This window comes from Labrus mixtus, chromosome 7 (genome assembly GCF_963584025.1).
Source record: "Labrus mixtus chromosome 7, fLabMix1.1, whole genome shotgun sequence".
In the NCBI taxonomy this organism is placed as follows: Eukaryota; Metazoa; Chordata; class Actinopteri; order Labriformes; family Labridae; genus Labrus; species Labrus mixtus.
Genome location: NC_083618.1, coordinates 29,141,048 through 29,155,941, shown reverse-complemented (window position 1 = coordinate 29,155,941; position 14,894 = coordinate 29,141,048). Strand labels below are relative to the sequence as shown.

General features: G+C 43.0%; 1 protein-coding gene across 1 annotated transcript in view; it reads right to left on the bottom strand.

The window, feature by feature from the left end:
• Nucleotides 1-14,894, bottom strand: part of ptprga (protein tyrosine phosphatase receptor type Ga) — a 426,424-nt gene that overhangs the window by 332,578 nt on the left and 78,952 nt on the right. Inside the window, exon 2 of the mRNA XM_061041506.1 lies at nucleotides 521-637. Coding sequence (XP_060897489.1) covers nucleotides 521-637 — 117 coding nt within the window. The remainder of the gene's footprint in view (nucleotides 1-520; nucleotides 638-14,894) is intronic.

The window sequence follows — 14,894 nt, the reverse complement described above, 5'->3', positions numbered from 1 at the left end:
GTTTCTCGACTCTTCTTGTTTTGAGGTTTTTGAAACCCACACATGAGACATCCCGGTTCATCCAACCACCCTCAAGACATTTCTCAGATCGTTGTTTTCTCTGCTGCATGCACCAGCTACCTATCCAAATGTGTGTGTGTGTGTGTGTGCGTGTGTGTGTGTGTGTGTGTGTGTGACTCAATAGCTCTAAGCATTCTGAGAGTTCAGAGCCTCCCAAAAGCTTCCCATTTAAAATACTTGACCCATAAACGATCACATCTGATCCTGAGCACATTGCTGCTGCCGCTGCTGCTAGCTCTTTGAGTATTCCTGACAGAGTTGTTGGCAAAAGAAAAGAAAAAACAGAGGAGTGATTCCTCCAGATATTCTGTATAGCTTTTCTTGCCACTTTCCAGATTTTAATTTTTCAAAGTTTCCAAATATTTCCTGACGTGTGGAAGACTTGAAGGCTAACCACAGTCTCCACCTGGGAGCGACTCAGCCTGGTTCTCAGACAGAAAAGGAGCGCAGACACACTCACCTGAGTAGGCCCAGTAGTTCTCCTCGGTGGCGGCTCTCCGGTGTCGTGTCTCGCCCGTCGCGGCACTGCGAAGGCCTTGGATGGGGGATTGGGACTCCGCTTGGCTTCCTGTCAGCGCTGCAGGGGAGGAGAAGACAGGGACAGACGGGTTAGGATAAACAGCAGCAGAGCTTCAGTGGCATTATGCTGCCCTGCCTGGATACCTGCTGGGCAGAATGACAGCCAACTGTGTCCTTAGCTGCCTTACCACGCAAGCTAGCCTCATAAAAAAACCAAAAAAAAACCAAGCCACTGTGGGGAACAAAGGTCAACTACAAAGAATAACTACGCTGTGCAACTTCACTGTCGAGGAAAAAACCTCACATGCATCTAAGGACGACCTCAATCTCAAACCTCCAAAAGTGACCCCAAAACGATAAAATCTGCCTCAGGAACATAATAAACAAATAATAGAAAGAACTGGAAAAAAAAACACACATAAGAAGAAGAAGAAGGAAATAAACTCAAAGTGTTTTCATGTATTGTGCAGTAAAAGATGGAGCGTCTTATTTAGACGGTTCTGAAAGGAGCTACTTTTAGTAACATCCTCTCTAGTTAAAAGATGATACATACGACGGGGTTTCGTTATGTCTACACATTATGCAGAAATGTGAGCATTCACTCAGCAATTGAGATGATTGAATGCGTTTTTTACTCGCGGCCTGAGGCCCTTTGTGTTAATAAAACAGCGCGGAGAACTCGACCTGAGGCTGGATAACTGTTGATCTCATTTCGTCAGCTCCACAGAACTGGTGTTGGCCAGTTCACAAAGAGGGGCAGTCAAGCTGGAAGACCCTTTTCTATCTCACTTTTCAGTTATTAATCATTTGATCAATTAATAAAAATGTATCCCAAAGGACGACAATAGCGATGTGCTCAAATGAAAACAATGCAGCTTTTTTTAAAATCCTTCCTTTCAGCTGTTATTGAGGATTTATTTTATTTTAATTAAATGCACATTTATAGCTCCTATGAGGAAGATTTGTGTTGATTGTGGTTCCAAATAAGTACCTCTTGTCACTTGGTTGATAGTGTCCTGTACACGAGTATGAAGTGTATCTTAAGAAAATGTCATCCTCCTTTAATTCAACTGTATCATCATCAAGGCAGGTCCAGCATTATGTCTATTTTTGTCTTTCCCTCCCTTACATCGTGTCTTGCAAGCGACTGCTTTGCCGTGTAAAATGTACCAGGATACAAAGCACTCTGGACCAGACTGGGGGGGGGGGGCGCCACTTTGAACAGCTTTTCTCGCTCATTAGGTCATAATCCTGCATTTAAAGAAATGGTGTTATACTGTTAAATAATTCAACCCTGTGGAGCGCTGGTTTGATTTGAAAGACTCCTCAGTTAAATGGTAAATGGACTTGAGCTTATAAAACGTTTTTTCTAGTCTTCTGATTACTCAAAGTGCTTTTACTCTGCAGGTCACACCTACACATTCACACACTGATGGTAGAGGCTGCTGTGTGAAGAGACCATCAGAAGTAACTCATCCCATTCATACACATTCAGATGCCGCCAACGAAACAGCAGGAGCAACTTTGGGTTAAGAGTCAAGGACACATGTGGCTGCAGAAGCTGGGGATCGAACCCCCGACCTTCCAGTTTAGAGACGAGCAACTCTACCAACTGATCCACAGCCGCCCCGAGTGCTGGTTTGATTTTAAAGACTCTTCAGTTAAAGACAACAAGTGACCAGAGGAGTTGGGGGGGGGGGGGCAGGGACTATAGGCAAACTGGTGCAGGCTGTGGGTCTGTATACTTCACAACTATCAACGTTCCCATAAGCTTAGCGGCTAAATCATCGACACATGGTGAAACAGATCGAACTAGAGAGTGCTACACAGTGGTGAATGCAGTGTAAATAATATGTTCCCTCTGGAAGACCCCAAACAGCTCAGAAACTTTTACTCTCGATGTTACAGTTATTAGATTTACAGGCGTTCATCCAAAGCTCTGTTATGTTGCCTTTTTCATTAAACACAGTCATCTTAGCTGCTGATCGGATTCTGATAATGGAAAATAATGTCTTTTTCACAGTCAGATACTTTGGAAAATAGCGTCATTCCTTACAATTTAATTTCTCATGCCTTGCTTTTGGCAGTAGGATGTTCAAATGTAAAAAAAAAAAAGTCAAGATTCCCTCTGCTGGTTTTTCATGTGTGAAACTCGACGCCTCCTCTTGGGCAGAGAGACCTTCTTGATCCCCTGAAGAAGAAAAAGGCAGAGATGGAAACGCTTTGCTTCTTTAAAGTAGAGGACAGGATTTTCTGACAGCTTCTCGCCTAATGGCTCCACCGTGCACTGTGATTTTGGCCTTTAAAGATTTCTCACATAGGACAAAAAAAAAAAAAAATCACACTAAAAGGAAATGACTGAAGTTTCTTTCGAGACCTGCTGAAGGCCAGCTTTGACTTTCATGTCATGTATCATTCACGGGATGTTTGGTGAGTTGTTTTAAGGGTGGGCTCGTGTGAATTCAAGGACAACATGTGCCTTAAATAACATCGGGGTATAAAGTGAGTTAATTAAGTGATCTCAGATTAATCTAAATTTAAACTTATTACTCAGCTTGTTGTTTATGACACATTTCAGTTTAAAGTCTTTATATGTGATGTTTCACACTTAAATATAATATAAATCAAGTATATCCTCTGAAAATAACTCTGTGAGTCATGACTGTCTACAATGGGTGTAACACCCGAGTCCCACTGTCTGTGATGTTTTCAGAGTTTTCAGAGTCCTATCTTCAGTTTGTTTACATCGCCCGGACGGCCGGCTGACTCCTCCCCTCGTGTATAAAAGTTGTTTAATTGAGGGACTAGAGAAAAGAAGAATAGCATACTGTACTCACTGATTAACTGTGTTTCTAGATCACGCTCATTTCAGCTAAATTTACATGCAGTGTGAAGATACCAGCATAATAAAGATCGCTAGCATTAGCATGCTAACACAACAATGCACCGCAAGTTGTTTTGGTTTCATGCTGGTGCTCAAGGGCGACATCTGCTGGATGAAGAAATCATATAAAGCCTTTAAAGCATGTTCACTATGAAATAGATGATTTCTATTGTCAGAGAAGTGTTTTTTTTCTTCTACTTTTAACTTTTTACCTCTGACAGGGTCTCACTGGACTAACAGTTACCAAAGCCAGAGAAATCCGTATTTTTATAGGTTGCAATGGGACGTTTCTGTCAAGGTGTCCGCCATGACGGACGCAGAAATGTTTATCGTTGCCGTGGAAACACAGAATGTTACGTCAAAGACCCGCTGCATAAGGAAGCGTGGACCGCGACCACAAGTTGCCATCCTGTGGCCGTATGTGCTGCCGTGTGCATGGTCAAGGTCAAGGTCACGGTGAAGGTCAAGGTGGTCTTTATTAATCCCTGTGGGAGGGTAATAAGAAGGACACTGAGAAGTAAAAAAAGTGGATGTAAAATAAATACAATAGTGATCGTCTCCATGTGGTCACCAGTCAAACGTGAACACATCAGTCACGTCGTAATGGAAAGTTAAAGTCTCCAGCTTTTGGCAAGGCGCTGTAGAGGAGATTTAAAGGCCGGGGGAAGGAACAGAGGGTGAGTCTTTTGTTCCAATGACAGACACTGCTGCCCCCCACCATCCCATCCTCCTCCTCCTCTTCTTGTTTTAATTCTTTGGGATGTAAGCGTGACTCATGTCTGTGAATGCCAATGGGAGGCAGCTCTATGGCTTTTCTATGAATTACATTATTGATTTCCAATACTGCTCAGAACAAAAATGTAATTATGCACAGACCCCGCCCTAACCTTCTTCATCCCCACCAAACACATCTTCTCCTTCTTTCCTTCTTCCTCGTTCTTGTCTTTCACTCAGTGGCTTTTGCTATTATCAATTTGTCTTTCACTGGAGCCTTCAGTAAACTACCCCCCCCCCCCATCCCCCCCCCTCCCTCCATCACCTGACCTCTCTAAAACCTCTTAGTGCTTTGTCCTTCAATCATGTCCTGACGGCCACGTCTCTCCCAGATCGCTCTGCATCAGCATCAGCAGTTTAGAACATCATACCGTCCTAAACATTGTATTTAATCTTGCATTGTCTTATAACAGCAGTCACAGTCAGTCACTTTAAGTCTGGATAACACCCAGTGAAAATCAATATCTACCTCCTCCTGAACTAAACTAATTGGACATTTTAGTGCCAACTGATTTCCTGCCTCTCCTAAAATTCCTGAACCTAATTTCTCACAATGAAAACCCAGCATAAAAGAAATTCATGTTGGAGTAGAGTTCATCTTTTAAAGTGCTCGGATCGTTTCTAAACTCAGATTTACACATCAACTTGGTTAATATGTTTGGATGTATTTGATTAGTATGTTTCTCTAGATAAAAACTATAGGGGGGGAAAAAAGAAAACCAACATCCCAGGTTTTGTGCTCGAGTTGCAGTGACATTTTGGCATCTGTTTTTGGATGTAGTCTTAGCGTTCTGAATAAATACTGGTCAGTTTAAAGGCTTTATATGCGATTTTTTGATCCAGCAGATGTCGCCCTTGAGCACCAGCATGAAACCAAAACAACTCGCGCTGCATTGTTGTGTTAGCATGCTAATGCTAGTGATCTTTATTATGCTCGTATCTTCACACTGCATGTAAATTTACCTGAAATGAGCGTGATCTAGAAACACAGTTAAGCAGTGAGTACAGTATGTTATTCTTCTTTTCTCTAGTCCCTCAATTAAACAACTTTTATACGTGAGGGGAGGAGTCAGCCGGCCGTCCTAACGATGTAAACAAAGTGAAGATAGGACTCTGAAAACTCTGAAAACATCACAGACAGTGAGACTCGGGTGTTACACCCATTGTAGACAGTCATGACTCACAGAGTTATTTTCAGAGGATATACTTGATTTATATTATATTTAAGTGTGAAAAATCACATATAAAGCCTTTAAGTCATATCGTAGTGCAGGTCACACACCCATTCACACACTGATGACAGAGGCTGCCGTGTAAAGTGTCCATCACCTCATTCATACACATCCACACGCTTGAACTCTTTCAGGTTCAGCATCTTTCCCAAGGACACTTTGACATGTGACTTAAGGACCGTGCGATGGAAACCCCGACCTCATGGTCGAAGGACTGCCGACTCTACCACTGAGCCACGGCCGCCCATTTTCAAAACACTCTCTCTCTTTGAACTAATTAAATTAGCCAAATAATGTGGTTGTTTTGTTGTAAAAACCCTCGGGGAAAATATTGCTGCAATATTAATCTTACAAATCATTTTAAGTGATACAGACTTTGAATGCTGGCTTTCCGTGGCTGTGATGACTAATACGATGATACCATCATTGCTTTGCTAAAGTGCTCATGCTCTTTTACCTGCTTTTTGTAACATAACAATGAGTAAGGTCTTTTTACCTGCTCTTTTGTAATAACACTTGTTATGAGTTGACACTATACAAATAAAAATTGATTGATTGATTGATTGATTCAGACCTTCAGTCACTCACTGCTTGGATAAGCTATCATTAGCTCATTGACGCTCGTTATCATGTCAGCTCATGCTGTCGGCCACTCTGCTTCACACACACACACACACACACACACGCACGCTCACCCTGCTAGCATAGCACACACTCATCTCTTCTGCTTGTATTTTGATCACAGCGACAGTGGGGTTAAATATCATGGATTTTGAATGTCTCATCACATCTCGGTCATGGAAACTAAGCAAACATTTTGAGAGTTTTTATTATGAAAGATATATTTTTAGCTTGATGTCGTCTTGTTTTCGTCATGGAGAAAAATATCATTGTTGAGTTTCATGTCATTAACACTCAAGCTAGCATGAACTCTTAGCTTTCTACTCTTTTTTTATACGATTTTAGGATGGATTAACATAAAAAAAAAAAAAAAATCTCAAGTGCACAGTTTCACTCTGATGACATATGCTGCAGTGAAAAGTGCCAATCTGACAATCAGGACCAGATCTAATCTACTCATTCAAACACCCATCCCTTTACGTTCATGAGCAATCTGAGGTTCAAGAACTTGCCCAAGGACACTTTGACATGAGGACTACAGGGGTCGGGGATCAGACCGCCTACCTTCCAATTAGAAGATGACCTGCAACACCGCTGAGCTATACGGCTACAGCAGCAACAGCCCACATGAGGTTTTGGAGGCAACTCGGACCAAACACTAGGACCAACACATATCACATTTTGTGTCTTTGACGGTTACTGTAAAAACATGAAGACTGAGAAATTGTTGAACAGCCAGCCTTAATTTGAGATGTCCTTTCTGTACCAATAACAGCTAACGTAGCCACGGTTACCGCAGGCAGGTTTGCATCCTTTTTCATGGGTACCACCGGAGGCAGGTGAGATTTTTTTGTTAACTTTTCTGGAAAAAAAATAAGTAGATTTTAATTGGTTAATATTGTTGGATTAATTATTTCCCACAAACTTTTTAGTTAAATTAAAACAAAATTGAAAGGAAGAAAAAATACTTGTGATGGAAAGTTCTGTTTTGTAGTGTATTGGCTTCTTCTCTTCTTTCACATGTCTTTCACCTCTGTTTTTATTCCTCTCTTAACCCCTGGGAGCCCCCCCCCCCACCCACATCTCCACCCCCGTCACATCTCCACCACATCTTGGTCGTGGCCGCTCAGACGTGTCCGGCCATTTAACAGCCTTTATTTATCCAGAGCTGATGCCCCATTAAAGCGAGCGGCCACACCAGTACTGAATGCATTTCAGGGAGACGTGGGGCGGGGGGTTGGGGGTCCTCCTGTGGGCCGATACCAGGAGAATAACAATGTTTAAATCAGTGACAGCGAAAGGAGACGGCGGGCGGATTGAAAACAGAGGTGAAGGACATTGGAGGAGATGAGGAAGGAGAGGAATGACAGATGAGAATGGCAGGAGGAGGAGGATAAGATGGGGATAAAAGCGCCGAGATGAGCTTAAAGTGAGCTCGAGAGAGAGGGGTGAAGGAGAAGCCTGAAGAGGAGGAATATGGAGTGAGAAGAGCGCATAAATTGGAGGGGAATTAAGCGCCGTCGATGAAATTAAACTGCTCTCCTAGCAACAGTTACCGGGTCACTGATGGACAGCCCGCTGCATGGCAACCAGTCAGCAGAAGAGGATGAGAGGACGGATGAACAGAGGCCTTTACTGTCGATGTGCGGGGAAAGAATACAATAGGACAATAGAACGAGGAAGAAAGGGAAGGAAGGAAGCTGGTGTCATGGGGAACATTTTCACCACAGAACAAGACATTGTTCTTTACTCCACTGTATGCATGTATAAATATTAACATCATGCATTTAGCTGATGTTCTTCCCAACAACAACAAGAGTACACTCCGGTAAAAAAGATATTCAAAGGAGAGTGATGAAAGTTTGATATTCAAGTTTCTAACATTTCCGTGTCACTCTCACCGACTTCAGAGATCTACAAAGACGAAAACAAGAAAAAGGCAGAGTGGGTGTTATGACAGGAAGGTTTGAATGTTAGACCTACAAGGTCTGTGTTGTCAAAAGAAGAAAGCTCGCAAAACTACAGAGATGTAGACGAAGACAGAGTCTGCCGTCACACAAGAACAAAGAGACGTATGAATGTCACTTTGTCCAAGCAGCAACACAAATGTTCACTTTCCCATTTGTGTTAGTCCACAAGCAACACGACGCATCTGGATCTGCAGAACAACAGTCTGTGAGGGAAATGCTTTCAGCTTCAACAAGAAAACGTGGGGGGGGGGAGCGGGGGAGGCACTTAATTGTTTAGATATAGGACAGCTGATGAAGTCAGAAACCTGGGTGTGAGAGAGAGTGGGGAACCACATGTGGGAAAGGAGCCACAGGTCGGAATTAAACCCAGGTCAACCGCCTCTGTACATGGGCCGCACACACTAACCTCTAGGCTACCGGCGCATCACAGTACCTTCTCAGTTTGGATAAAATGTACTGAACATGGAATGAAGTCCTTTTATTTATTGAGGAAAAAAAGTTGAAGTGTTTTCACAAATTCACTGCTGAAATATTCTGACACAAGACAAGAAACCAACACAACTTCAGAAGGTCTAATTACAGATTTTTTTATTTATTTATAGGTTCTTGTTTAAATTGCACATATATTTTTTATCCCTGTACGGGTTATGTACATTTCTTGTATAAATCTATTTTTAATTGCACAGTTTAAGTTTGATTCATCTAGAGGTATTCTTTAAATCTTTTTTTTCTGGTTAATATATATGTATGGGAGGGGGGAGGGGGGGCGGGTTTGTGGTTTAATTTGTAACAAATGTTTCATGTCATGGACGTCTTGTAACCTGCTACTGGATGTTTTGAATTTCCCTCGGGATCAATAAAGTATCTATCTATCTATCTATCTATCTATCTGAGACGCAAAAAGAACAAGACGGCAGTGGCATGCGAAGCAACAGAGTCCACTATCCAACACTGTAATGAGAATATTTCCACAACAATATCCACAAATGTGCAGAGAAGAACATACTGGAGTACATAATGCAGCCGTTTAAACATGTGCATGGGGATGGTCGCGGCCTCTTGCATATGAACTGTGCAGCAGTCACATGTTATAAACATCACCACCTCCTCCACAGCTGCTCAAGCCGAATTCTCCAGACAATATCCTGCTGCGTTCTCACATCAGCTCACTCGGATTTAATGCGGAAAAAATACAAAGGGGTCTGTCAGGATAAAGTCTGAGTCAAACATGTGGCTGTTTGTGTTTTCACACATGCAGCCGCTCCTGAGGATGATCAGGACCCATCAATCCATTCCTGCATTCCCCCCTCTGCTTCCTCTGCCCCAATTAACCTCTCAGAAAAAGCCCCCCCCTAAATTCTGTCAGAGCTCATCTACATCCCAAGACAGCACAGCAGAGCACATCGAGGGGAAGATAAAAAAACATTCAAGTCATGTTTAGTACATGAAACTGTATGCATCATCCCGAAAGCTACAACAGAGGATGTCGGACATTTGCACAAATATTTGTGTTTGTAACATTTACTGATGTTCGAGCTGGGCATCTTAGAGTTTGTGTTTTTTTTTTTAAATATCACAGTCAGTGCAATTTAAAATGTTTCACTTTCAATATCAGAATGTGTGGAGTAGTTTTGAATCAAAGATTTTTAAAAAACGTGGTAAACAACAGGTGAGCGAGATTTATAACAGCGAGCTTTCAGTGCCTGACGCTTTTAAAAGCCCTGTTGTGAAGATAGTTAAAATGTATTTCCACACTCACGCGCGGTCGCCATGTTTTTACTTTTCTTTCATCAGACGTATTAAAATGCTCTTTCTCTAACACCACCACAGAGGCTCGTCGAGCTGTGCAGCGTCCCCGGCAGCAGTGCACAGGTTGTGGAGTTATTGCTGCAACTACAAGTCCCCTGTGGAGCCGCAGGAGCCCACTGGTCAGACTCAGCTGTCGCACAGCACTTTACAGCACTAGTGGAGTGTTCTCATGGTGCCCACATTAAAAGGACAACGGCCTTATAAAGGCAGAGAGAAAGATAGCTTTTCTCCCCTCGATCTATGTGCTCATAGAAAAAAAAAAGAAATCAATGATCTTTTATGACAAAATCCTTCTCGATGTGACTCCATGTGCACTTCAGACAGATTGTACTTTTTCCCTGCATGACGACTTGATGAAGACTTTTCATGCATATCCTGCAGTTAATATGAGATGAAATGATCAGATTCTGTGTTGTTATTTTTAAACTCATTCCTCCCCATTGTCAGCCAGGTGCATGTAGAAACTTTACACTTTTTCCAAACTTTCCTGGACCCTCCAAACTTTTAAAAGATGGAGATGCAGGTCCAGCGGAGTTTACAACAATATTATTGAAATGTGAAATCTCGCCTGTGCAGGTTGTACAGTGTAGAGCTTTGGTAGACAGATTCTTGTTACTGACACACACACACACACACACACACACACACACATAGCAGATGCACTGGAGATGTGAACCAAGGTAACTCATTTTCTCTCTCTCTCTCTCTCTCTAACACACTCTCCCCTTCACTGTGTTGTGCCAGGAGTCAATAAAGCTTAAAAAGAGCAGGGGGGGGGAACTTTGGCTGGCCTGGCCTTTTGTGTCCAGACACACTGCCACTCGCACAAAAAAGTTCCTCTTGAGAAAGAAAAATAGACAACACTGGTTCCTGTCATCCATCACAGGGGGGGCCATTTAGGGGAATTGCAAAGTGTTTGCTCAAGCCGCAATTAAAATGCACGGCCCGTCACTGTGTTCCTGTGCTTAACCTTGGCTCGCCCACTTCTCACTTGCTCTCACTTCACTTGACTTCAGAGGGAGCGAGCGTTAGGGTGCTCGAATGCATGGGAAAGCACACACACACGCACACACGCACATGCACAAACACACACAAACAGATACAGTGTGTGTATGCAAGGCTAGCCAAGTCAGTCCTTACTCTGGTGATTCACTTCATTAGCATTCTTTACATCTCCCTCCAATGCTCTTAGTGCTGAAGGACATCTAGCAACACACAAGCACACACACACTGATGCAAAGCTAGCCCGAGCTCAGCTTCCAGCGTGGAGCTGAGCTCTGGATGAGGTGTGCTGTTTTTTATCGTAGCAGCTGTCGTGCTGCAGCAAGGCTGGCAGGAAAGCGAGTGGGGGGGGGGGTAATGGTCGTCCTGCAGCACGCTGGTTACTGACCAGATTCCCTGGCACTGGAAACTGGAGAGGAGAGAGTGTGTGTTTCCATGTGTGAAGGTGCGGCGGGGATGATGGGATGAGAGCTGAAGTAAAGGGATATAGGGGTCTGGAATCAAAAACACAAAAGTATAAAGCTCTGCTAGCAGCTCCCTGAAGACAGCCATGTCTTTGATTAGAGTTTGCTTTGAGTCACAAGTTTGGACAACAGATTTTTTTTTTCATCCTGCATAATCAAAAAATACGAGTTGAGTGATGCTAATTTTAACAGCTGAGCCCTGAGGGGGGAACGCACAGAGCACACAGCGAGTCTCAGGGAAACAAAACACAAAACAAAGGAACAAAAGGAACAGACAGCACCAGCTTGAGCAAATGAATCAGTGTTTCAGTCATTCGGCCTTTTGGATGACTTCATTCATCCCCCAACTTTAAAGGCTTTATATACGATTTTTTTTGATCCAGCAGATGTCGCCCTTGAGCACCAGCATGAAACCAAAACAACTCGTGCTGCATTGTTGTGTTAGCATGCTAATGCTAGCGATCTTTATTATGCTCGTATCTTCACACTGCTTGTAAATTTACCTGAAATGAGTGTGATCTAGAAACACAGTTAAGCAGTGAGTACAGTATGTTATTCTTCTTTTCTCTAGTTCCTCAATTAAACAACTTTTATACGCGAGGGGAGGAGTCAGCCGGCCGTCCCGACGATGTAAACAAAGTGAAGATAGGACTCTGAAAACTCTGAAAACATCACAGACAGTGGGACTCGGGTGTTACACCCATTGTAGACAGTCATGACTCACAGAGTTATTTTCAGAGGATATACTTGATTTCTATTATATTTAAGTGTGAAAAATCACAGATAAAGAATTTAATAGAACATTTCAAAAGAAGTTTTACATTTTAACAGGATAAGTGGGAAATTCAACTTGACACCTTGTGATTGAGAGTACATGTGCACAAACATGCACAAACAGGATATAAGGGCATGTTTGTATTAATGGAGAGGGTAAGGGGGGCTGCATGGGGGGGCGCCATGAACAGTTTGGGGTTCAGTGCATCGCTCTGCAGTACTCAGGAAGTGAAAATGTCCATATACTCGCATCTGCAGCACTTGAACCAGCGACCCTCGTGTTCTCAACCCAAGTTTCTAAGGGGACGCTCATTTATCGGTTTTGTGAATGCATCATGAGAAGTCATACCAGTCATACTGCAGCTTCTTGGCTTTTAAAATTCAGCACAAATGTCATCTAAGCGACTTTGGCGCTGTATTTTAAGCAGCAGGAGTTACGTTCTGTCACAGTGTGGCTCTAGTTAATGTTACAGAGCTATCATTTAGCGCTGCATCCAAAACTAAGGGACTGAATACAGAGAATCTTAGCCAATGTAGTAAGCTAACTGTTCACTGTGATATTGGCTAACAATGTTGGTTCTCAGTCCTCAGATGGCTTCTGCGTCTTCCTCTGATTGTAACTGAGACAAATATGGCGACACTACGCTGACGGCGACGTCTGCCATCACTACTGTATGTGCAGAGCCGTTTTAAAAGCCGGGCGCTGTCAATCAAAGCTATCTGCCACGCCTACACAGTGTTTGGAAATGACCCATTTAGCACAACCATTTGAACCTTTTTTTAAGAGTTAAAGATGGAGAATTTTCACTCAGATTTTTTGTTCTTGCTAAGTTTAGATGTCAGAAGTGAATTGTATTCATGTCTAGCCAAAATTCCCGATGCTTTAAGAGTCATCTTCAGTTGATCTTCAGAATAAATAATTGTAATGTAAATTTAATTTAATGATCTTGACGTGTTTTTGTTTTATACCTTGGTGCTGGATTCAGGTTTTAGACGGACGGATGGAGCCCGGAAGAAAAAAATGCAATAGAGACAGTTTTGGGATAAGAAAAGAAGAGAAATGGAGAAAGAGGTAGAGGTTAGGAAGAAGGGATTAGGACTATGAATCAGGATAAAGGAAGGTTAAAGAGGGGGAAAAAACGAGTTTTGAGTGAGGGAGGCTAGAGAGGGAATGAAAGCCAAGGAGGAGGAGGAGGAGGAGGAGGAGGAGGAGGAGGAAGGGTGTGCGGAGCAAAGAGATGGCAAGGCTTTTTGTGGCTGGCTGGATGTCGATCGGAGCAAAGCAGAGAGAAATCACTTGCTCATGGAGTCCACCCAGCATGACTTCATGTTTTCAGGAGTCTCGGCCAAGGGCAGAGAAAGACTGGGAGAGAGATAGAGAGAGAGAGAGAAAGAGAGAGAGAGAGAGAGAGAGAGGAGCTAGGAAGCCCAACAAGGCACATCATCATCTCTGAAGCAGAAACAGAGGGAGGCGACGCCGCGCAGGGAGGATAGGGGAGAAGCGTGGACGTAACATATAGCTCACAGAGCTCTTTAATGTCATGGAAAATGTCCTCGCAGACATGCCTCATCTCCAAAGCACCGTCCGCCCTTCCTCCTCACCTTCCTCCAGCTCATTGATCGTACACAGACAGCCAGCCAGGCAGGCAGACTCACTGTGAACCAATGACACTCACACCCCTCTTTCCCTCCAGCCTCCCAGCTATTACCCATCAACCTCCACACACACACACACACACACGCAAACACACACATGCTCGGCTAATTAATAGCCACTGTTCAGTGAGACAAGGTCACGCTGCCAGGGGGCTAAACACAATGCCACGAAGCTGACACCTCTGCTGGGACACGAGACAGAATCTGTCAATGAACTCCTCCATTGTTTCGTCCCTGTGGAAGATGTCCCCCCCCCCCCCCCACCATCTCCTCCTCCACCGCCACCTATGCCCACCCACCCTCGGGATATTTTTTTCATTTTGTTTCATGCGGGGGATTTATCGTGTTCGCTACTTTGGTAACAGTACGAGATTGTTTTTTTGTTGTTGTTGTTCTGTGCTGTGAAGGTCATTAAATCCCACATCAGGTCCAAGTGGGTGTAACCATCTGCTACCTACATGTTGCAGCCCCCCCCCCCCCACACACCTGGTGTTTGTATATACTATCAGGTATGTATGTGGATGCGGGCCAGTTCTGTGAAAACCTCTCCATGTACAGCTCGAACAGAAATCTAAATATTCAAACAGGCTACGTTTTTTAGTTTCATCATTTTTTGATAGTTTTACATCTGGTAATGTTTCATTGAGGCAGATTCAGAGAACGAGTAAAACAAAGTGCGATGCATCTAATAAAGCAGATATGAGTTTCATGCTTTATTTATAAGAGACAAAATGCAGGAACAGTTCACTTTCATTAGCATACTCATGAACGCTAAAACTCCCAACGATGGGTACATCAGTATGCTAAACGAGTAAGTGGTTTGTAGAAGCAAAAGCTACGAATATTAGAAGCTGTTCAGATTATTTCTCATGGTTTAATATCTATGTTCTTTTTAAAGTATGATTAACAAACCTCAGTTCAATACTTTGAAAAGAAGCCAACCTCACAGTGGAAGAGGAAAACTTTTCAGAGCAATTTAAAGTCAAATTTGTCAGATGAATATTTATGAACTCAAAATCATTAAAATCATCTATTTCCTCTTTTTTTAATCTCTTTACTAATGTGCTTCTTTTGTCTGAATCTGAAACAAGTTAAAGGTATACTATGTGACGTTTTAAACATGAGTATA